Source organism: Aythya ferina (genome assembly GCF_964211825.1).
Source record: "Aythya ferina genome assembly, chromosome: 1".
NCBI lineage: Eukaryota > Metazoa > Chordata > Aves > Anseriformes > Anatidae > Aythya > Aythya ferina.
The window spans coordinates 141430887-141454795 of NC_140296.1; the positions used below are offsets into that span (position 1 = coordinate 141430887).

The 23909-nt window shown below is 42.9% G+C and overlaps 1 protein-coding gene across 17 annotated transcripts in view; it reads left to right on the forward strand.

Moving 5' to 3' along the window:
• MICAL3 (microtubule associated monooxygenase, calponin and LIM domain containing 3) overlaps positions 1–21459 on the forward strand; it is a 176864-nt gene extending 155405 nt beyond the window's left edge. For 14 of the 17 annotated variants that reach the window (XM_084498674.1, XM_084498689.1, XM_084498675.1 and 11 more), the window contains 4 exons: positions 12779–12844; positions 15196–15295; positions 16298–16371; positions 16458–21459. In XM_084498674.1, the coding sequence (XP_084354800.1) occupies positions 12779–12844; positions 15196–15295; positions 16298–16371; positions 16458–16642 (425 nt within the window). In that variant the 3' untranslated portion in view covers positions 16643–21459. Of the gene's footprint in view, positions 1–2170; positions 2222–12778; positions 12845–15195; positions 15296–16297; positions 16372–16457 lie in introns of all 17 variants that reach the window. The other 3 variants (XM_084498690.1, XM_084498681.1, XM_084498682.1) reach the window with 2 other exon arrangements.
• The last annotated feature ends 2450 nt before the right edge of the window (positions 21460–23909 follow it).

The window sequence follows — 23909 nt, forward strand, 5'->3', positions numbered from 1 at the left end:
GAATAAGTTATTTGGCTTCCCTCCCTGTAGGGAAAGAACCAATCTTATGCATTTAAATATGAAGTTTCTTGCAGTATTAGTAGTTTCTTACTACTAGGTGTTTGAAATTCCTGACAGAAGAAACATGATTTTGTATTTTGTAATGATTCTTTTATTTTTCTATTGTAGAAACAGATAGACAAGGCCATCCGAACAACTTTTCAATGTCATTTATCATCTTTTATCAAGTTGACTGTTAGTCGCCTTTTCTCTCAGTAAAGCATTTCAGTTCTTTATTTAGCAGTCTTCCATCAACTTCAGTTTTTCATATCTCTGACCTCTGGACCTTTTCCCCTTTTTACAAAAATATATCTTTCATTTGGACTGGTAAGAACAAAAAAAAAAGTACTGTGGGAAAGAATTTGTTTACTTTTTTTTTTTTCTTCTATTTTCCATCCATTTTGTTTCAACCTTAGTATGTTTTGGCCAAGTGGCTTATCCTGAGCAGATAGTCAAATTCTTCACAGCAGTGCCTTGTGAGACTACAGTTAAGTTGGATCCTAGCAATAGGTACAAATAGCTCAGTACTCTTTCCAGGAATGTCAGTCCTTATCTGATAGCTTTCAAGCTGGAATATGATGATACTAGCTGTTCAACTAATCACACTCAGAAACATTTTGGAGTTCATTGCTGACTTCAATTTTGACAAGATAATCACACCTTCCTCTATAACTTCTTTTCTTTTTTAATTTGGCTCAGCCTCGGAGAAGGTGCAGTTGGCCTTCTATTCTTCAAAGAGCTGAATGCTCAATCCAACGTTTAGTTTCTGATTCAGAAAATAGTCTCACACCCTATGATTATGTAATTGCCTTAGTATGTTGTCTGTTAATGTCTTTGGAGATCTCACCCTTTGGCAGTTGCATTTATAGTAAGGATGAATGATCTGGAATATAAACTATTTAAGGTGGCAAGTTTAACATATGCAAGGTGTTCTAAGTTTTTGTCATCCCTTTTCTTCTTCTTTTTTTTTTTTCTTAAAAAAAAAAAAAAAAACTTTCTTTTGCATCATGGCATTTCACTGCCAACGTAAAGAAAGATAATCTCAGTGAAGAATTTTCCTATTTTTCTGCAGTGTCCCAAGAGTGGGATCACTATTAATGTAACGGTGCTTTGTACATGTATTATAGTGCATTCGCCTGTCTGGACATGATTATGACTTCTGTTTTCCTGTGTGGGTTTTTCACTTTTTCAATTATTACTTTAAAAAAATATGTCAACTGAAATTTCATGAACCTTTTTCTTCTTCTCCATTATTCTCCTTTATGAACTTTGATAGTCATTTTTAAGAGCTAGGAAAATGTCTTTTAGTGTCAGATCAATACTGAAAAATTTAAGAGCAACCTCTTTTCATCAAGTGAATCATATGCAGTGAGAAACAGTGCTCTCTGTACTCCTATGTGTCTCTTCCCTAAAGGATAATTATACAGTGCTAGACTCGTGGTGTACCTGTCTCTAGCAGCTGTGGACATGCATGTCTGTTTCACACACACAAATGGAGGTTCTTCTCTGACACAGGTACTGTGTCATTAGCAGAAACCCATCTTCCCACACTTAGGTATTTGTCATTTGTGTCAGCACTCAGTGCCTTTTACTTGTTTGCTATACACACGCATCCTCCACTCACTCAACGCCAAGAAATCAATGCTTATACCTGTCCTGCAGCTTACCTAAGAAATCAGTCTTTCCTTCTGATGTTGCTCAGCATGAAAGCAACAAGAATAGCTCTGCTTTTGTCTACAAGAACAGGAAAGACTTAAGTGTCAAGTACTGGTGCAGACTGAAATACATTAAGTGTCTGTGTGTAGACCTCTTAATTTTTCTCCATGGAAGTCCTTGCCTGCCTGCTGGGAATTTTCTCCTCATCTTCCCAACATGTTTGTGACACATATATATGTGTATGTGTATGTTTGTGATACATATATATATGTGTGTATGTGTACATATATGGATAAATGAGACACATAATTATATATATATATTCTGTGTATGTGCAAACGTATATAGGTGCATGTTTCTTGTTGTTTGTCTTTTTTGTTTCTGTCTGTATGTCTTTCTCGTATATTGCTTTGATTGTGTGGGGCTAGGGTGGGTATCTGATTCAATAACTGTCTTCACCAATTCCTTGTTATAGACTATTGGGGAGAGTCTTATTACAGTGACCTCATCGACTTGCATCTGGGTGGTATGTATAGCTGAACCTCTTGCTGACACTAACCCTGCTGACACTCCTTCCCACCCCTCCCTTTACCTACTTCTCCCATCCTTGGCTCACAAACAAGAAGAAAAAGTCCTTGCACATGACTGGCAGAACCCCTTTTGCAGCTCAGGAAGAGGAGATCCTGGCATATTCCACAAACCATGTGTAAGGCTCCCTCTTCTGTTTTCCACAGTGTTAATTATTTCAAAATGTATTCACAGTTTTCACTCCAGCTACCTTCCATGCTGGAAGTAGAAAGCCATTCTGGATTTTGCTTCTCCTTTGCCAAGTCCAATTCTACCATCCAAATACTCTTCAGAAAAATATGCTAATACAATGGGAACTGCAGAACTGACCATCTCCCAGGAGCTAACAGCACCCTAAAGGATTAGTTATGTCATTGCCTCCCTCTTCCCCTTCTGAGGCTCGTTTGATTCTTCCAGAGAAAACAGAGTATTTTGATAATCTAACAAAATGCTTCCTCAAGGGACTTCAGAAACAGTTGTAGATGACAGATACCTCTTTGTTCCTGTTTTGTCTTATCACAGGGTTAGGAGAGAATCTACTGGTAGAGTTCCAGTCAGTTTCGGTGCAATCTACTACCAGTTTCCAGTCAGCTCAGTTTGCATCATCACACATCTAATAAGCTTCTTGCTATGTTGTTGTGTTTTGTGTTTTTGTTGTGTTGTTTTTTTTTTTTTAATCCCATTTAAGTGCCAAACATGTGAGCCTTTAGCCCATTTTTTTTCCCTCACTTGATGACTGTAATGATGTCATCACTCTGTGCTGTCATTCTGCATTTCTTAAATTAAAGCTACTTTCTGAATCCCTTAGTAAGTGGATAACTTTTGGTTTGTAAATGGCATTTGTTTAGCATTTGTCCATCTTGAAAACTGAAATTCCCTTTGCTCTTTTAGTCACCCCAAACCTATTCTTCTAAAATGAGCAAATCTGTCAGTGTATCCAAGAGAAGGCAAACTCTGCTAGGTTGCATTGTCATCTGAGTCTCATATTTCATTTGTCTTCTCCTCCAGAAGGAGGAGAAAAATCTGTAGCCAGCTGTTGGGAATGACTCCAAATTGTCCTGACACAACAGGCCATTCGTTAAGAATATCCACATGGGCTCAAGTTTCAAAATGGAAGACTTTTTCTCCTTAGTAGCCCTAATTTGTTGCCCAGTTCCCCTGTGGTAATTTTGGTGTTATAGTCCTCCATTAACCCTGTGCTTCATTCACTGCTCAGTCCTTCTGGCATTCCTTCCTGGGGTGTCTTCTGCAGAGAGGCTCTGAAATTCTCTTCCTAAGTATGCCTATTAGGGCTGGCCCATATCCGTATGATCCAGAGTAGGAGCTGTAAAAGGGTTGATGCTGAATGACACTTAACAGATCCTTTTCCCCATCTAATGCTATTTCCACTATACCTCTCCATCCTCCCCTTCCTTCTCCTCCTAATGCCTCTTTAGAGATATCAGTGCCTCAAAATCACTGATGGTGGCTTTCAGAAAAGCAAAATAATTCTTACTTAAAGGGACACTGTCACTTTAAAAAATACCGTGTTGTAGAAAATCTCAAATTAAAACTGAATTTACTTTTCATCTTTGTTGTTTTTTCCATTTCTCTGAGCTCAGACAGTCACCTTAGAGTGGTCATTTTTGGTCTTCTATTACAAACTGTTTTTATTTATATGGTGACTTAGTCATTTGGGCTTCCAGCAGTCAGAGACAATGTTCACATTTTTTTAAAAAATGGTTGATAGTTTTAAAAACTACTTCAAGTTTCTGCTCATCTCAAAAATACCTTTTTCTAAAGAAAAAAAAAATGTATTGGGCAGTATCCCTTTAAATGCAATGAGCCAGTATAGCCTGCTGGAGTATGTGGCTTTATAATTTAGTTTTGTTGCCTCTGTAATTTGCTTTGTAGTTGCTTTGGGGGCTGCCAGATCACTTTTGCCAGAGTGGATACGTTACTCTGATGATACTTGTCACTATTCAGTGGCAAATTTAGAGCTTAGCTCTCAAAGTAACACATCTGTGCAGGCTGCTGCATCTGGGTGGGGTGCCATGAAAACCCCTGGAGCCCAGTGTGACTGCGTGGTCCTTCCGGAGCACTATAAGCAGTTAGGGCGGCAGCACAGATTAATTATTCTGCTGGCAATTTGTGTCTCTGAGGAACAGGCATGACTCTGAAGTCATCCTGTCAGTAGAATGATACGCAAACCACAAATTCCTTGAAAAGTTATCTTGAAGTTGGTGATAATTTTTCAAGTGATTAAGGCATTAATTTAATCTGGATTTTCTTTATACTAATGAGAGTTACATTTCATTTAGTTGTTACAGACTACACAACAACTTCTGCAAGGGTGTGGTAACTTCTGACATCCTGGTCAAGTTCCAGTTTGCAGGATTACAAATTGCTATCCTAACTACCCCTGTTGCTCTGCTCACATGCCATAATTGTCTCTTCCTGTCCTAAAATATCATGTGCTGTTGCTGTGAAGCAGATGTTTCATTTCGTGCTACAGATGGTCCCATTTCAATTCGGAGTTTCAATTATTCCTATGTGTATATTGTATGTTATGTTATAAGAACATTGCAAAGGTTGTAAAGTCAACTGAAATTAAGATTGTGTATTATGTTGATTTACCAACAGATTTGTAACATTTAAATCCACTGCAGAGAACTGTGCCACTTACCCTTATGGAATAACTGATAGCGACACTAGGTTGTCATCTTCTGTGTAGATCCTCATGGAGAGGAAGTGGGACATGGTCAGTGGATTTCACAGATGTTTGCTGGCAGCTGTCGAATGGTGAGACTTGAAAACATGGATTCTGAGCCAGACACTGAAAGGATAGAGTACTCTGGGGGATGAATACTCTTTTTCCCTTTTATTCACTCTTTCCAGAGAGTCCATGTCCTAATCCTGTCTTTTTCCATCCAAAGCTCCTTACTCCACTTCCATTTTCATTCTCAGTTCCAATTTCTGCTTCTCAGGCATTTAATTTCAATCCCTACATTATTGACAAAGAAATCCTAATGTCTACCCTTCAGACCTCCTGTTCTTCCCCACTAGTTGTTCCTAGTCTTTTACTCCTACTTCTTTTTTAATCCTGGTATTTCCACTGACTCAATGCACAAAGACTCCATCCCTGCCACTAGCTTTCTCACAAAATTTTTGGGTTCTGTTCCCTTTTCTACCCATTATTCTTTGTTTGGATGATCCTAGGTCATACCTTCTCAATAGATCTGTTTTCTTCCGCCCCGTACCTCTTGTATATTCTCCTCTCTGTCTCTTCTCCTTTAGTGGTTAGCATTCTTAGTCTCCTTGCTTAATTCCTAGTCTCCTTGCTTAATTAGTCCCAGCCTCAGCTTTCCCACCAGTTCCTTATTCCAGTTTACTCCTTGTCTGTCTGTGGAAGGTACCTTCATTGTTCCCTCTGCATTGAAATGGTCACTTTCCTTTTCCTTGCACCCAGCAGGGAATCCTTGAGGGAACAGCCCCCACACTCCAGTCTTGCTTTCCTCTTGGCTATACTATGCCAAGATAAACAAGATGGGTGTAAAGAAGAGAGCTGGTATGTTTGGTAGTGCTGATTTCAGACATTCGTTCTTTCTTGACAAGATTATGAACATCAGTTAAATGGTTAAAAAAAAAAAAAAAAAAAGAAAGAAAAAGAAAAAAAGTGTGATTGTGTTGTTTAGTTTTTTTGTGGTGTTTTTTTTTTTGTTTTTTTTTTTTCCTTGTTTAAAGCGTACTCTCCCAGAAGTTTACTTTTTATTAGCTTATTTAACATACTTGAGCTGACTGTGTACTTTAAAGTCCTGCAAATCTACTTCTACAGGGCCAGAGTCTGCTACACTGAAGTGGGAACTGTCCTAATTCCTGTGATTGACAAACACAGCTCTCTTGCAAGAGGGTTGGAGTTTTAGGATAAATATTCTTTCTTGGTCTGCAGCTACTTTTGACACTGAAGTGAATTGGTAACATGTTTTCTTTGCAGTCAATTTAGAGCAGGAAAGAGAGTTTGATAAGCAGAACTTGTTAGAGTACTTGTTAGGTACTGTAAGCAAACAATTAACATTTACCTGATTTCTTTCTGCACACCTCTCACAGCTGCACACAAAAACTAGCAGTCTTGGAAGACAAGGCCAGTGTAGGACTGTATTATTTCTGATTATATTTTGAAATGCCTTGAGATCTAATAGGAGGCAGAAGACTTCTGTGCAGTCATTTATGTGTGTATTCTGCTCCACCTATTGCTTTTTCTATTTTTTTTTAGCCTCCTCATCATTTTTTTTATTATTTTTTCCTCTCTTCTACAGGATAAATAAAGATGGTGTTCAGTTTACATGGCAATTCAGTGGTCAATGAGTTTTGTCCAGGTTTCTTACAGTGATCTTTGGAGCATATTGTTATCGACAGAACAACAATATTCTGCTGTCAGAAACCTGGAGTGAAGTACTTAGGAGATAGCTGTCAGAATTCTTTCCTTCAACTTTATAATGCCTGTAGTTGTGTACAATGTTATTGCTCAAGAGGTGGTTTTCTGTATTCATGCTCTTTTACAACTGCATCAAACAGTAAAGCTGGAATGTTTTATTTTTCAGCCACTTTGGTTTCTGACCATAACTGACTTTTAAATGGTGGGAAAGAGAGTATTTCCTGTTCTTGCTGCAGTTTGTCTTACTGATCTCTGTTGGGCCAATCTTTATGTTAAGTACTGAGGTAAAATTAGAGCTCATCTGTCTGTTAAGTGACTGATGGAAGTTGTTAGTAGAATAAGAATTTCTGAAGTGTCATGCTCTTAGCTGGTGATGTTAAGTGCTAGCATAATGGTGCGTGAGAATGGAGATTAGCTTCAGAGATGGATTTCCTACGCAGTGTTGCCATATGCTGATTTCCGAACTGCCCTGGTTAGTTTAGTCAGCAAAATAGAAATGGAAGATTTTTAGATGCAAGATTTGCAAGGGAAATAGTGAGCTATAGGTTAGGGATAGTGGTGTCTGCTACCCTAAACTTTTCACTGTGCTTTCTTCATCCTCACTGAGTGTTTTTACTACTGTTCTTCAGATTATGAAGAAGTATTATGTAGCTACAGGAAAAAAAAAAAAAAAGAAAGAAAAAAAAAAAAGGATAAAAACAGTCTTTCTTTAAACAAAAATAAAAAGTAATGAAGACAACAGTCCAGTGTAGCTTGTGCAACAAAGAACAGCATAGAGTGAAAAGGAGGTATATTTTCATGGTAGTTGTACATGTTTTCTACCTTGTTTTAGAGAGGTAGAAATAGGAGCTATGGCATTGATTCTTGTTTTGGCTCTTGATTTCCACCGTTTGATCAAAGTCTGTAGTCTTTCAAGTGTACTATGGCAAGCAAGGTCTTTCTAGTCATGGCTGCATGAACGCAGAAGGATGCAGGGAGCGCTTCATTTCACAGAGGCAAAATAATTGCAGTCACTTCACTGATGAGCTGTGGCTAAATTGTTAGGCAGGGTACACTTGGGAGCCAGGATGTGCTCCTTTCTTCAATATACTGCAGCTCCTGGCTCGGCACTGGTCACCCGATGGACCTTTCTGAATTCCTCTGCTTGCTGTCTTTGGTCCTTGGGCTGTGGGCTGCTGACCTCTGCTTTGAAGAGGTCAGCGGATTGTTTTACAGGCATTTCAGAGAAGTTGGCCTGTGGCATTGAAAGGGAACAACTGGTGATTAACACAATCTGTTTGTGGCTCTGCCTTGGTGGGGAGGAGATGACAATTTTCTGCCCAGAAGCTGTAGTTACATGCAGGACTGTGGCTGACAGCACAGAGGGAACCTGAGAAGCGAATGGTCACAGAAATGGTTCTCTTGCCCTTCTCTTACCCATCAGCTCCTTCAGAACAAACCACATCAGTGGGGCAGTGGTTTATTGGGTTTGCATGGCAAGGTTTTGGTAGCAGGGGGTCTGCAGGAGAGGTCTCTGTGAGCAGCGCCCAGCAGCTGTCCCATGTCAGACCAGAGCCAGCTCCAGACAGCTCCAAAAGGGACCTGCCACCAGAGACAAGCCAGGGAGTGACACTGGGTGGGCCTCAGGGAGAGCAGATTGAAGAAAGGGAAAAAATCCTGCTGCACAACAGCAGCTGGGAGAGCGAGGAGTGAAGCAGCCCTGCAGCCCCCCAGGTGAGTGCAGCAGGAGGGCAGGAGGTGCTCCAGGCAGGCAGCAGCAGTTCCCCTGCGGCCTGTGGAGAGGCCCCTGGTGGAGCAGGCTGTCCCCAGGCAGCCCATGGGTCCCACATGGAGCAGATCTCCACGCTGCAGCCCCCCCATGGGTGGAGGAGCCCCCGGTGGATGTGGCCTGGAGGAGGCTGTGGCCCATGGAGAGCCCCCACAGGAGCAGGCCCCAGGCCGGAGCTGCAGCCCGTGGAGAGGAGCCCACGCAGGAGCAGGGGGCCTGGGGGGAGCTGCTGCCCACCCGTGGGGGACCTGTGCTGGAGCAGTTTGCTCCTGGGGGATGGACCCCATGGTACGGAGCTGTGTGGGAGCAGTGCCTGGAGAGCTGCTGCCTGTGGGCAGCCCCCGCAGGCTCAGTTCAGAAGGACGGCATCCCGTGGGAGGGACCCCACGGGGAGCAGGGGCAGAGAGTGACCGTGAAGGAGTGGTGAAGACGAAGCATCAGGGACTGACCACAGCCCCCATTCCCTGCTCCCCTGCGCTGCTCAGAGGGAGGAGGAAGAAGAGGATGGATAAGGGGGAAGGTGTTTTGGGGTTGCTTTTAGTTCTCACTAGTCTGCTAGAAGATAGGCAATAAATTATATGAATCTCCCTACGCTGAATCTGTTTTGCCTGTGACAATAATTGTTGAGTGATCTCCCTGTCCTTATCTCAACCCTTGAGCCCCTTCCATTGTGTTTTCTCCCCTTTCCCTTTGAGGAGGGAGAGTGAGAGCAGTTGTGGTGGAGTTCAGCTGCGTACCAGGATAAAAACACCACAAGCTTGTATTGCTGCTGCCTGCAGCACTCTTCCCATGCTGTGGATGAAAACCTGTGCTGCCAGACCTCACATGTTGTGTTTTTTTGTTTGTTTTTTTTGTTTGTTTGTTTTTTTTTTGTAGTGGGGGACATTAACAGAACAGCTGTGGGGTTTTGTTGTTGTTTTGTGGTTTTTGTTTTGTTGTTGTTGTTTTTAATTTCTTTGACAAGAGTTTTTTTCCATCTGGCCTTGACTGTGGTCAGGAAAATTTTCTTGCAGTGATGATGTTTTTAATTTGAGCTCATGAGGTGGTGATTTTTCTTCTCTAAGCTGTCATGAGAAAGCTACACTATATACTGTAGGTTTAGTGATGGCTTTGAGAGAAATGAGAAAACACGTAAGGATTTATGTACTGTAATTAAACAAGTGAAGGGCAAGGTAAATGAGACAGTTTTTAACACCGTATGGTGAACTAGAGTGTGCTTTTTAATAGTACTGAATGAGATGCTCAGCCTTGTCCCAGGAGTTTTTTTAAACATAAACGTGCACAGTGAGAACTCTTGCTGTATAGTTGTATGTTTTAAAAATTATCTTTGTCAGGAACGTGAATGATCTGATGGTGCACTCAATATCTGAAAGTATCAGTGTGCTATAGGTGATCTTTTCTCTGGTTCTCTTTCTGAAACAGTTAAGAGACTTTTTTTTTTTTTTGAAAGCCTTATCTGAAGGTATAGTGAAATACATGATCTGGAATACACTTAAATATTTGTTACTGAAAAGACTGAAAAATCCTTCTTCCTTTCAGGAAATTTGATAAAATCTTTCTCTCTTTAAAATTGGAAAGTTCCTATTTCAGTCTGTGTATAGTATATGTACCACCTGTATAAATACTTGTGTTAGCAAGGTTGGGGAGGCAGTTTTCATAAATACCACTTTAGAGAATTAAAAAAAAAATAATAAATAAAAAAAAATAAAATTTTGCTGCGTTATATGTTTTATAATACTTGTGACTTTGGATTATAGCACCTTTTAGAGTATAATTGGTGCAGTTTTCACCAATTATGCAGCTTTAGAGAACTATAACAGGTAAGTTTTCAGGTTGCACTTCACCCTGTCCTCATTATTTAGTAAATCAGGATCAGTAAATAAGGATCACTTTAAAGGCTTGCTAATCATCCTGGGATGGACAGAAGTTGTTTTGCAAGCACCTGTAATGATCTTGTAACCTGTATTCACTGATGCAACTATAATTTACACCTGGATTAACTGGAAAGTGCTTTAATAGTGCAGGTTATGTTCAGTATCTTAACTGAAGAGCACATGAACATTTCCAGTAGCAAGATTATTATAGATAATATGGACTTTGTAACTTGATACAAGGACATATTTCCTTAGACAAGAGTGGGGAGGATTATATTTCTGTTAAAAACAGAATATCTAAGAACAAATGAAGAAAAACACAATTATAGGGAGTGTGTGTGGGGTCTGTATTCATCTTCTGCTATGTAAGTCTTGTGGCTTTTTACCAGAGACCAAAGGTGTTATCTTTTCCTAGCATGTGGCATTTTGCTTGTTGATGACAAAAGGTGGTAGTTTGTGGCCGTGTCACAATGAGATGAGTGGTGTTTTCCTATACCAGGTATTTATTTTCAGATCAAATATGGCAAATTGAGAATTCTTCACCAAGTCTCTAAGCCCGTAGTTTGAAATTTAGAAATGTAACTGCATTTGAGTCAGCAACATCCCTCACTCCCCCCAAATTCTGAATGAAATCTCAGACCTTGAAAAACTGAAGTGAATTCTTCATACAGTTAAACATCCATCTCCTAATCTTCCCAAAAAGGAACTGATAGACCATTAATTAAGAGTATAAAAGCTTATAGGGTAAAATACTGAGGTTGAATAAGATAAGGTGTGAAATAAAAAATGTAATGGGTATTGTGCACTAAATGCTATGTATGGAAGCTTGTTCTTCACGGTGGGTAGCCTGTGTGGTTTGGTGGGTTTGGGGCTTGTTTGTGCTTTTGTAACCTAGATCTGTGAAATGGCAATCATAGGAAAAACAGCCTTAGCAATTTTCATTTTAAATGAAGAAGTCAGAAAATTCTGAACAACTAGAATTAAGGCTCTGGTACTGTCAGCTAGCGCTGGTACGATGCTTTATTTGTAACTGCCACATGCCGCCTGTGGAACCCCTCCTGATGTTGCCCCTTCCTACCCCCAGTACGGAGGCTTCTGCCTGCCTGAGAAAGCCACGCTGCTTGGTCACAGGCTTTGAAGCCGACGTGCTCTCCCTCTCACTCCAGTGTGTCCTCCGTGTGCTGGTCTGGTTCTGTGATGGTCCCTTCTAAAGCCTTCCCAGTTTGCCGGTAGTCTGGAGTTTTGTAAAGATGTTTCCAAACCATATATATGTCAAGCTCTGCTGACTTCTCCAAATTATGAGTTATTCTTGCCGTAATATTGTTGTGGAGTTCGTGCCTTTTCCCAACACACAAATGCCTTCTCTTCAATGCAAACCCTATTCAAATGCGGTTGTGCATTGAGAGCAGTGCTTCATTCTGATAGCTTTGACATTTCAGACTCTTCGGCTTCTTGGTGCATATGTTCTCCTGTAACTATTAGTGATATTGGTTATTTTTTACCATTTCTTTCTGCAACATGAAGTACAGCTGAAAAGCAAATTCTCAGTGTTAAAACAGCTGAACCACTGTAGAGATGAGAAATATTTATCCTTCGCTGGGTGACAGAGATGATGAAAAAGATTCAGTAAGTCACTGATACTAACAGAATTTGTAAGCTTTTGAAATGAGAATGTCAAAGGACAGCTTTAAATTTACTGTTTTAACCACACAAAGTCCTCAGTTAATTGTTCCCCCCACAAATGCTGATGTGAATATTTTTTTTACCCATGTAAAGTTGATTCCCCTTGTGAGCACTGCAGTCCAACTGAGACATGTGTACTCACCATGCCTGACACAGCAGATCCTACCAGACAGGTTGCACGTTAATCAGATTCTCCCTGCAACATTCCCTGTCTGAAGGAATTATTTTCCATTAAAAAGGACACTTTTACCATCAGTGGATGCTGCCATGGTGGTAAGAGCATGGTCCTGAGAAAGATTTATGGTAGAGTGGCTGCTTACAGCTGGTGTCTTATGCATGCAGGCGAGACTTTTTGTAACCCTGCTTGAAATTTGCCATTTATCAGCAGGAGTTAACTGTTCATCTCTGCTCATCCTGACATCTTGTTCACAAAATTTTTGGTTAAAAACGGTATGATTGAAAATGTATGTTAGGAAGAAGTCAACAATAACCTCCTGCCTGAAGGAGGAAGAGTTCACCAGTACCTCAGCCTACCTCTTATCTGTTATCTGTGCTTACTAGGGACATTACTCATCTGTAGACTGTATCCCTTGTTTCTGCTTCTCCATTTCTTGTATTTTTTCTTTTCTTTTCTTCTTGTGTTTCCTTTCTTTCTCACTCTTACGCTTTTTGTCCTTTGCTTGTCTTTTATTTCACCCCTTTCCTCCTCTTCCGTTCCACTTCCAACTTCCTCTTCCTCTCCTGCCTCTTCCTCTTCCTCGTTTGGTCCTATTGAAGTTGAGCCCAATGCCGGGACACCACGTCGTAGACCTCTCTCCTTCTGCCCTTGCTGTGCCCATGAAGGTAACGTAACCTCACACGCTCCCCGTTCTCCTTGACCACAGCTGGGTTTTCGTAGCAGAAGTAGTCAGCGAGTGACCACAAGGTCCCAGCCCCGTCCCCACCCTTTTCTTGCTGTTTCCCCAAACCAGCCTTCTCGATAGCAACCTGATAAACAGCTTTTGTGGGCCTGTGGCGAGTTACTAAAGGTACAGTATCCCTTTGGCTGGTCCCAGCTGTGCTAGGGAGGGTGCAGTGACTGGGAGGGACGTTGGCAGCAGCTGTGGGAGCAGCAACGTCACACTCAAAAGTTTCTGGTTTTGTTTGGTGGCTTCGGTTTCCCCTTTCCTCCTGAAAGATGCTTGGAAAGGGGTGGGGTAAGGGAAGAAAATCTCCTTCCTTACGTGACCTTTTAATTAGTATATATGGATTAACGGAATACTGTGTCTTTATAAGGACTGGTTTGCAAAACATCCTTGAGCTTTAAAAGCCAACAGACCTTAAGCTAGACCAGTTTTCCCTCATCTGTCTTGCTGAGTGCATTCTTTAACTGTCCCAAATGGAGTTTGCCATCGAGTTTCCATTGCCAAGGCATGGGGGAAGGGGGCTGTTTATGTGTGTTCATGGTGTAATTTTGCTAACCACTTACTCTGCTTCCCATGGTGCTCCCTCACATCAGTTGTCAGTGCTCCCTCTCCAGTCCTTCCATTACTCCTCTGCTCATTGGCTGTTTGAAAATATTTATATATTTCATAGGTCCGTAGTCTTGTGGTTTTTTTTTTGGCTTTTCCTTAGAGGCATTTGTTTTCTATACATCCTGGCATTGGAAGGGATGGGGAGACTTCCCAGTGCTCTCATGGCGCCACGGCACTGGACATCTGCATGTACGGTCTCCCTCTCCCGTCGCCATACGGGCATACTGTGCAGAGACGCTCAGAAAGGCATGCTTGGAACTGAGCAACACACTCGTATAGAGCCCAGGGAGCCCCAGGCTCTTGGGGTGGTACAGCTGGGTCTGGGATTTCCCAAGGGTCTGCTCTTACAATTTTTGGAGGGCAGGTGTTCTCGGACGAAGCTGCAGTGTACAGGAATGGTAGGGCCACCTTTGTTTAGCTCCAGTGCAGCACTTCTCTGGTGAGCTCATAAGGGTGAAGGCAGGCCACAGATGTGAATTAACTAGCCATTGATGTTATAATTGAGTAGTGCTTCCCAGAGTTGGTGTACTAAGCTCGCTGCATGATTGTTTTGGCATCAAAATGGCTATTTAAGAGGTTTTTGGTCTTGATAGCATGACTCCAAAATAACAAGCTTAGACAGGGGTGTTAGTTACTTCAGGATGCCTAGGTCACACGCAAGCTGGTGGGATGCAGCACCCAGAAAATGCTGTAGAGCGTGATTTGAGGCCCTGCTCCTGCCTCCATTTCTGTGCAGGTAGGCGCATTGCTAGTGTCTTTGTTGGTATAAAAGTCATGGCACTCACCTGCAGATAGTTCAGTGTGGATTCAGTGGCCCAAAACCAGGAGATTGCTAGGAGGAACTTCCCTGGTAAGCCCTTGGGTTTGATAAATTTCAACAGGAGGCTTTGGGATCAGCACCCTGCAGTTTATTCTACATAACTCCTGACAGATAGGAGATTGATCAGTGGCCTACCGAGTAAGCCTAGGAGTTGGTTTGGCAATAAATGAAATAGCAACTGAGAGTTCTGTATTAGCCCACATTTTTTTTGCTTTTGCTTCTACATTAGCAAAGGTGTCTGGTGGTTCTCTTTAACTTTCCAGTGCTGATGTGCAATATGGTAGAAGTAGTTTCTGTGTTCGCTGTGCAGAGGGAATCTTCAAGGTGGCTAGATGCATGTGGCTAGTAGGAGAAGTCAAAAAAAAAAAAAAAAAGGATTTATTTAGCTATTGAAATAAGAAAAGATGAGATGTTACTTTTTGCCAGTAAAATAAAGATTGAGGATGTGCAATTGAAGCAAATCAGGGTAAAACACATGGAGTGGCAATTGAGTCAATTTCTGATGAAAATACACTTCAGGAACTGGCATGAGGAACTTTAAGACTTTGCTTTTAATGAAAGGAAAAGTGAAATATTTAACAGAAGTCTGGGCTTTCCACAGTAAGCGTGAGGAAGAAACAAGCAATCACAAGAAAATCAGCAAACAAAAATCAGGCTCCAAAGACAAGAGAATCCTTTTGGAGGTGACTTCCACTCTTCTGTCTGCTCTAGGCAAACTGAATGGACCCGGCTTGGGAGTGCTCTGGCAGCATCTTGCTCGGCTTTCTTTGCACATTTTGCCCCATTGCTGTTTTTGCCATTTGGACTTGTAAGGATTACACAGCATTTCCTGGAAATTTAACGAGTTTATTTTTTTGCAGGCATGGGAAAGAAGGATGATCCCAAGCTGATGCAGGAGTGGTTCAAGCTGGTGCAGGAGAAGAACGCCTTGGTTCGCTACGAGTCCGAACTGATGATATTGTGAGTGAACGTGCTAAGCTTCAAAAGAGGGATTATTTTAGAGATAGTAGTAGCAGATCTGTCACTGCTGTCTTCCCTGTAATGCCTGAAGGTCAGCAGTCTCTCAGGTTGATTCTTGGCTGAGATATGAATCAGGCTCTGTTTTAGAAGAGTGCTAGAAGGAATAGTAACGAATGTAAGTTCCAGCTATTTATGTACATGCAGAAGTATGGTTGTTCAGCTCTGAGCCTTTCCCAAGATGTTCTGGCATAAAACATAAGTTGTTCACACAAGTGTATTGAGTTACACAGAAATAATCCATGATTCTTCCTGGTTTTGGTAGAGTTCACTTCTGAGTGTAGCCAAAACTGTTTAATTCCATCTCCTTTGCCATGTGGGCCTCTTCTCTGCCTGTAGAGGGACTCTGGTGCTTCCCATTTGGGCTCAGATGAAAAGTATTTTCCCTGTTAACAAAACAGGGAGTTTTCTCAGTCTCCATGGTGCAAATTCACTGAAATTAGTTTCCGAGTATGTCAGCTCACCTGGGTAGTGTGGAAACTCAGTGTCTGTTTCAGTGCCTGTGTCAGAAAAGCCCCAAGGTGCTGTCTGCATTTGAGTCTGAAAAGGCAATGTCCTGGCTTGTCCTCAGTTGGTAAATAACTTCTGTCTTTAGAGTGGGAAGTGGGAGGAGATACATAGAGGTAAAGTATGATTTTATGGTGATGGCAGCTTTGTTTGTTCCTTCACACTGTTTTAAATTTAATCAACATCAAATTGCTCAGCTTTGTGTATTGCACTTCCTAGCTGAAGGCAAAGAACCTGAGATACTGAAAGTACATTTGCATCTGTAAAATATACAGTTCTATATGGTAGGCATCTTTAAAATTGCTCCAGAACAGATTGATAAAATGCATGACATATCTAGAGGGGGGCAGAAACTGAGAACAGATATGGAGCAATTGTACAGAGTATTTTGATACTCTGAGTAGTTTTATTTGGACTCCTGTTGTGTTTCCCTTCCAGTGCTCGGGAGCTGGAACTGGAAGACAGGCAGAGTCGATTACAGCAGGAGCTCCGGGAGAGGATGGCAGTGGAAGGTGAGAGCAGTAAAGAACATTTCATAGTTTTTGTATGTACATACTGCTAGTCTCGTGTGTGCTGACAGTTTCTGATGTCTCTGTAGATCATCTGAAGACAGACGAGGAGCTATCAGAGGAGAAGAGGATCCTGAACGAGATGCTAGAAGTAGTGGAGCAGAGAGATTCTCTCGTGGCTCTCCTCGAGGAACAACGGCTTCGAGAAAAAGAGGAAGACAAGGACCTGGAGGCAGTCATGCTCTCCAAAGGTTTTAGCTTGAACTGGTCCTGAGCTTGACACATTTACCTCTGCTGGTCTGCGTTGTCCGGTTGGCCTACCCTGAGTTCGCCAGAATTACGTGGATAGGAAGATGCTGAAGGGGAAATCTCCAAAGGGTCTGCCAGCATGCAGTGATTCGGTTTGAAGCACTCAGAAGCCTTTTGATAAGTGTGTTGGTTCCAGAAGCTTAAGTTTTACATGTCTGCAAGCCAAGTTGAAGATAATGAGTTGAGTTTGTGGAGTCTCCTCGAGGGTCCTGTATGATGGGCCTCATTTTTTTTTTTGTGTGGTAGGAGGGAGAGGAATAATCCATGTGTGGGGAAGGAGGTTAAGGGAAGAAGTACCCTTAACTAATCTGGATTTATGGCAGTCTATTCCTTTCCCATTTTTACTACACCAATTCTAATAAAAGGGAGGGAAGTGGCAACCCTCTCTGGAAAACCACAGCAGCCTGTAGCAGCCTGTATGGTGGAGTCAACTATCCAGAAGAGCTCCAGAAGCCCAGGGCAGTACCTTCTTTGCTTTAGTCTTCCTCCCCACCAAAGAAACCTGCAGTTGGCCACGATGCATGGATATGAAGAAATTGGAGACAGAGAAGACACTACTAGCATTTGTGATGGAACTCTGTCTCCTGGTTTTTAAAGAGATTTGGGCATCAGAGGACTCGCTCCCTATCATAGTCTCCTAAATCTTTATTGTTGGGGAAGAAAGGGGAGAAGAAGAGAGGGAAGATGCCCTTCTGCTTTGCTACACACTGGAGAGACAGCTACTGCTGGCCTTAGTCTTCGTGGCCACGGCTCAGAGGCTGTTGGGCTTCTTTGTTCTGTTTTTGTTGCGACTGTTTTGACACTGGAAAATACGGACTGTGGGACAGTGGTAACTGTGTGCTGGGGCAGGGGTGTTACCAAGCAGCATTCCCTGGCTGTTAGGCCCCTAAAAGGGAGAAGCCCTTAAGTGACTGAAACCACCATTAAGACTTTTCAGTGTTTTTATTTTTTTCCTCTGTATTTTGTTTTTGCACATTGGAAACGAAGCTTAAGTCCTGCCTGGGCCCTCAGTCACTTTGACCCTTTTATGTCGATTAACTTATTTTTTTAATACTTGAAAGAAGATTCATTTTTGTATCTTTTAGGAAAAAAAAATGGACGAGTGATGGGTGTGTGTGCCTGCTGCATCTTACAACTTCCACTTCTAAATTACTGGACGTTGTTACCTGTGGCTATTTATTAGTGTTCTTATTAATAATTTTAATGTTACACATATTTGAGTGTGGAGGGAGTGTTTTAACTCTGTTAGAGGAAGACACTACTGTGGATTGTTCCCGGCTTCACAGCAAGGGCAGCCTTTGTGGACCCCATGGATGTATCCTGCCCTAGCAGATTTCCTTTATGACAAAATCCTGCGCACTCATGGAGTTGTAAGAATCTATTTTGTGCTCCTAGCATACTTTTCATCTGCATCCCAGAATCCCTCTGTTGGACTAATAAACCTATAATTTATTTAAATTTTTATAACAAGAAAGCCAAAAACATGAGGTAGAACTATCCCATAGATCTCTTTCTCGCTGAAAGATGGGACCCTCACACTCTTGAGATACAGCTAGAGGGACTTCCATGAAAACAAAAATAGCACATTTCCTGCTGCAGCTGTTGGAAGAAGCTCCTCTTGGCTCAGCTAGTGAAGCTGCTGCTTTTAAGCCATGAGGGTACTCATTGTAACCGTACATTAAGTAACGAGCAGGACATGCACTGAGCAGTTCAGTACCATCCACTGTTTTACAGCTTCTCAGAGCACACTAATCCTTAACTTGTTGCACAGAGCTGAAATAGCACTGTGTGTTGGGTCTGTGTCCCATCCTTAACGTGATGCGTTAAGAGGTTCTTTGTGTTTTGAGGTTGTTTTTTTTTTTTTTTCTTTGGTTTGTTTTCCCTTAAGTTGTTGCCTATTCTATTTTCTTAAAAAAAAAAAAAAAAAAAAAAGTACTAAGCCTGCTCACCAGTGTCTTTGCGGAAGTGTCCCATGACCCATTCCCAAGCACATTCACACAGCATGCTGGCTCTTTCAGCTTAGATATACACTGTTGGTGCAAGATACCCCAGCAGGGCTGAACACCCTTTAATCTTTTGTCCCAGGATAGAAATTATCAAGGTTTCTTGCTGTTGACTCTCTACTTTCTTCAGAGAGGTCTTCTGTAAGCCAGCGTCTACAACCGGAATTCACCTCTGACTCATGAGCATATCTCAGGCTGAGCAAGAATGGGTTGGACTGCCTCCAGGGTCTCTGAGCAGGGCTGGCCGTTAGCTGTGGAAATGTATTTTATCACCTCAAGAGTTTCCCCTTTGCCCCCTCTACTGTTTTCTGCTAAGGCATTGCAAATGAAACCCAAATGCTCGTGAAACAAAGCAGACAGGCAGCTGCACTGCTAAGGTTAACGAGGCGTGCTAGGATGCGGTGCCTGCTCTACCGGCACCGCGGGACAAACCTCTTCACGAGTGCTGGCCTGCCTGCGGGATGGCCAGCAAACAGGTGTCCCCCTCCGTCAGTGCAGGGGCCAGCAGCAGAAGCCACGTTGGTAACGGGAGTTTACAGTCTGCTTTTGGGGGGCCAGTGGAAACTGGAGAGGGAAGAGAGGGAAACGAGGTAGTTTACAACAAACTGTCTTGCACAGAGAAGTGGCCTCAGTCCATTTTATAGTGCACGATGTGTAAGGACCACATCTAACTTTTAACAAAAGATCACTGAATGTGAGCTGTAGAACAGAAAGAAATCCTAAAGAAGAAATACCAGATTACTGCTTTTCCCTTTCTTGCTGGAGGACACTGACTAGGTTTTTGCAGTGCCTAAGAGTGGTATCACTTGAGGGCGTAACGCCCTCCTGCAGGGGGAGACCACCTTTTCTAAAACTGAACTCTTTAGGTCATGCTAAAGTCCTCCAGCACTGAGAATAAAAATGAAAGCCTAACGTTGCACACACAAATTAATTGAAAATACATGAAAGGGAATCTTAAAAGGCCTTTTTATATCAAATGGTTGTAAAAGGCACAACTTGTATTTGCTGTTCAGTTGCACTTTAAGAATATAACTTGCATATCAGATACTGGGTTTTTTACTATCTGAATATTTTTAATTCAAATTTTATATTTGTAAAGCTGAGGAAGGCTCTTGTGACCACAAGATTCCTTATTTGTATCAGAATCCAAGTCAGATGTTCGAGCTCCTCGTGCTGTCCCTGCGGGCAGCAGCACATGTCTCAGCCGCGTGCACGCAGTGACGTGCCTCCGTGTTGTGTCTGAGGGTAGAGGAGAGGCCCTCGGCTTCGAGCAGGGGTCCCGGGCCATACCAGGGGCTGGGCGCTTCCTCCAGAGCTGAGCTCGGGACCTAACCTGGGTTTGGTTTTAAATGGGCACGCCGAGGAGGGGGCAAGCACTTCAGTCCCCTAAGGGGAAGGAAAAGGATAAAGGGAGGGGATGCCTCCTGGAAACACCCGGGAGGCAAATGAGGATGGGGGAGTGAGGACTGCCAAAACAACCAATCTGCTGTTTTCACAGTACGTTTTTATTTTTAACCGTTCTGTTCCTTTTATCATCTTTTCATTAAAACTCACAAATGGCTGTAAAATCCTGAGCTTCAGAGAACTATGCATGGGGAGATGACAAGTATCTTTCAGCTCCAACTTTCAGTTAACCAAAACCCCATGGTCTCGCTAGGGCATGTTACGAACCACATTGCTGAACATATTTTAGAGCAAACTGCAAGTTTTACAAGTCCGTCTTACTCTCTATCTGTCTCTGCATTTTATGTAAATATTTGTTTGTATGTACAGACACCAGTGGGCCCTTGGGTTACCCCTGCGGTCTGAGTTTTGTGCAAAGCCTAGGCCTCTGTTAGAACAACACAGTGCTTGCGTAGACCTAGTCACCACGTTTGTGTGCACTCTGGTGGTTTTTAATATTTTTATACATCCTAATCTTGAACATTATGAAGTATTAGAAGTGTTCTAGACTGCATGATCTAGAGCAGCCAGCAGTTCCATTTTTTTAGCAGCTGTTCCTAAAATGTTCACAGCTACACCTTGTTTGGTTAACATTCTTTCAAAATGAGTTTTCAATTAAATGTTTACACCAAGCACCAGTGGATGAGAAAGGTGTTGCGTTATAAAATCTGTGTACAAAATGAAAAGCCACTGTATGGCTGTATGGGAGTCTAAATCATCACTGTCTGCAATAAAGAGAACTCTTTAAGCGTACTAAAAAACCAGCCTGTATATAGTTGACAGAGAGAGATTGCTTGCTCTTGACTATTGCAAAATAGCCGAGATTAGAAGCTTTCCAAAAGCCTCCACTTTTGAATTGCTCCAGAGTACTGCTGTAGGCAGGGTAGTGGGCAGACGAGGATGTCACTGACAGTAGATGTGAAGGGGAGGATGCCAAGTTGTGATGGCATTGCAGTAATTTAAATACTCTCTGTATCTGTGCGTGCATGCGTGTGTGTGTGTGTAAAGTCTATTCCAGGTGAAGGGATCTGCTTTGGCATCTTTCCTTTTGAATGAAAGTAAACTCTGATATTCAGATTGGTCAAGGCTTTTATGGTTGGCATTTATGGAGTGTTAACAGAAAAGCGTATACCCTACCTGTAAAAAGAAAAAAAAACAACAAAAAAACTAAAAAACAACAACAAAAAAAATCCCTCTCTGTTCCAGCCTGTTTTCTCCTGTTTGGTTGTGTTTCATCATTTGTTTTTATGCACACTTGCTTCATTGGTGTTGAGATTTTAGCACCTCAGATGGCCAACTGAACTAAAAAAAAAATAAAGTCATTAATTATTTTTTCTTTTTGTTGCTGGAGTTACCATTTGTTTCCCTTGCGTTCATTCCCACAGTTGATGATAGAAGAGGAAGCCAGGAGCCTAAGGGAATGTGATCTTGAGATGAGATTAAAAAAAACACAGGCGTTACAGGACTTGATGTTGGCTTTTCTATTGGCAGAACAGTTTGAGCCCTGCTGAATTACCTGGAATACAGATGGATCTTCACAAAGCCCCAGCACATGGTCCTCCTTTCTCCAATTTTACATTGCTGCTTCTATGAAAAGAAATTGCAACAAATAACTAAAAAGGGGTGAAAGTAATCAAAATTCAATTGCAGGAACTAGGATTTACTTTCTATAGCTGTAGTTCCCTTCCTTAGTTTACAGTCCTGGCGTGAGCCCTGGTACAGTTGTGTTCAGCAAAACAGGAAGAGTGACACCAAGCACTTTGCTGCTGATGTCCCATTTTGCTTTAGGCCTCCACCACTGCATGCCCTTGGTTCACCCGCCCTGTGGCAGCTCAGGAAGGTCGGGGAGCTCCACGCAGCTCCAGAGCGGTCTCATCAACATCCTGGAAGAATTCGGAGGTGAAACCTCACCAGCGTGTGTCAAGAAAAGCTGTCTCACCCGGGTATCTCCTGTTTGAGAGAGAACAGATGTTCAGCTCGAGTGCTGGGTGTTGCATCCAGTAAATGCCGGGAGTTTAAAGCCCAGAGGAACTGCAGCCGCTTCACGGCACTGCCATGATCAAGTATGTGAGGCGAATCATAAGATGTGTGCCTTATATTTAGCAGGCAGAGAACACGCAGGATGTGGGAAATCCCGGCCGGGGATTTCCTGCCCGCCCACCCATCTTCAAAGCAAAGGATAAACTCTGGTGTTTGTAAGGCGGCTGTTTTAAAGCAGACCTCCTAGGGCACCAGGAAGGGGATGCCAGGCCTTGGGGAAAGTTTTGTCCCCAGTGCAGTGGCACGGCCCTCTCCTTCATTCAGGCACCTTGGTAGGCAGGTGGGTGCTTCTCTGGGGATGTTTCAAACTCTGCAGTTGTTCCTGTCTTTTTTTGGTCTCTTTTTTTCAAAATGAGAGAAAGCTGAGTTAGCTGGGAGGGATCTCTGGTGGCAGAAGGCCGTGATTATTTCTGCTGTGTGCAAGTCCCTCCCTTGGTGCCAAATAAGAAGTTGGTGTATGGGAAGTGACCCCTGGACCCCCAGACAGGAGCTCAGCTCTTGTTCGTGGCTTAGGGCACTTGACATCCTGCTGCCTCAACACCTCAGGGGCTGCCCCTCAGCCTATGCCCATCAAGCACCCAGGAAGGCCGTCTGATCGCAACCAGGTAGCCACAGGTGCTGCTGTTTTATGAACGAACAGCCAGGCCCACGGGGAGACCATCCCACCTTGTTTACTCCGGCCAAGAGCCACACTGACCCTGCAGAGCCCTGAGGTGAGCAGCGTCACACTTCCTGTACAGATTAGCCATGTGTGGGTAGGAAATAACACCAGAAAAAGGCTCTCTAACAAAGCACTCCTGTCTCAGGAGCCCTGCATTGTGGCAGCTGTTGCTTTCAGTTTCAATGGCTGATAACGTAGCCCTCAGGAGCCCCGGCACTTTTACACGTGGCCTTCCTTCCGTCGAAGCTGCCTCGTGCTCTGTGCAGAGAGGGGCAGGTCGGCAGTGGGGCAGAGAACCGTGACCCTCCCCAGATCCTGGGGTCCAGCAGTGACCGTGGCATGAAAACGCCGCTGGCTCTGAAGAACAGCGTAGGAAGGAAGATTTAGATACGTTTGTTAGGAACACATGATGTCAAGATGTGGCAGCGCCTCTTTTTGGCAGCAGAGGAGAGAGATCATGCAATACAGCTCCTGCGCCTGGATAAAGGCAAAGATCCAGGGTGTTGTTTTTTTTCCCCACTTCTGTGTATTTTTCTCTATATTATACAACTTCACAGGAAAAAAATAACTAGAGATGAGTTGTGCCTAATAGTAAGAGAGAGCAGCAGGTGAAAAACCTGGCATTCTGGCCTTGTGTTGATCAGTTTATGAAAAATGTGCTGTAACTGCTGCCTACATTAGCAATTGCGCTTTTAAGTTCTGCATACAGGAGAATGCAAACCTAATCCTCCCAGGATGTGACCTGGCCACATGTCTTTCCAGGAAAGGGGACTGGAGGTGATTCACATTAAAACTTCGAGCAGGGCCTGAGCGTGTCTTCCTCCCTCAGATCCCAAGCAGCAGCAGCAGCAGCGGAGCTGTCACGAGAGAGAAGGGTCCTACAGGTGGCGGTGGGCGAAACCCACAGTGCTGGCATGTGGGTGCTCGACCGCATCCTCCCAGAGAGAGGGAGGGGGCCTTCTGCTTCTCGTTAAGAGACATCACTTGATGGAAACGATGAAGTTGCCTCCTTCCTCTTACACAGCACTCAAAGGAAGAAAAAAAACACAAAACCACCCTGTCCAAACCAAACCTCATAAAAAGTA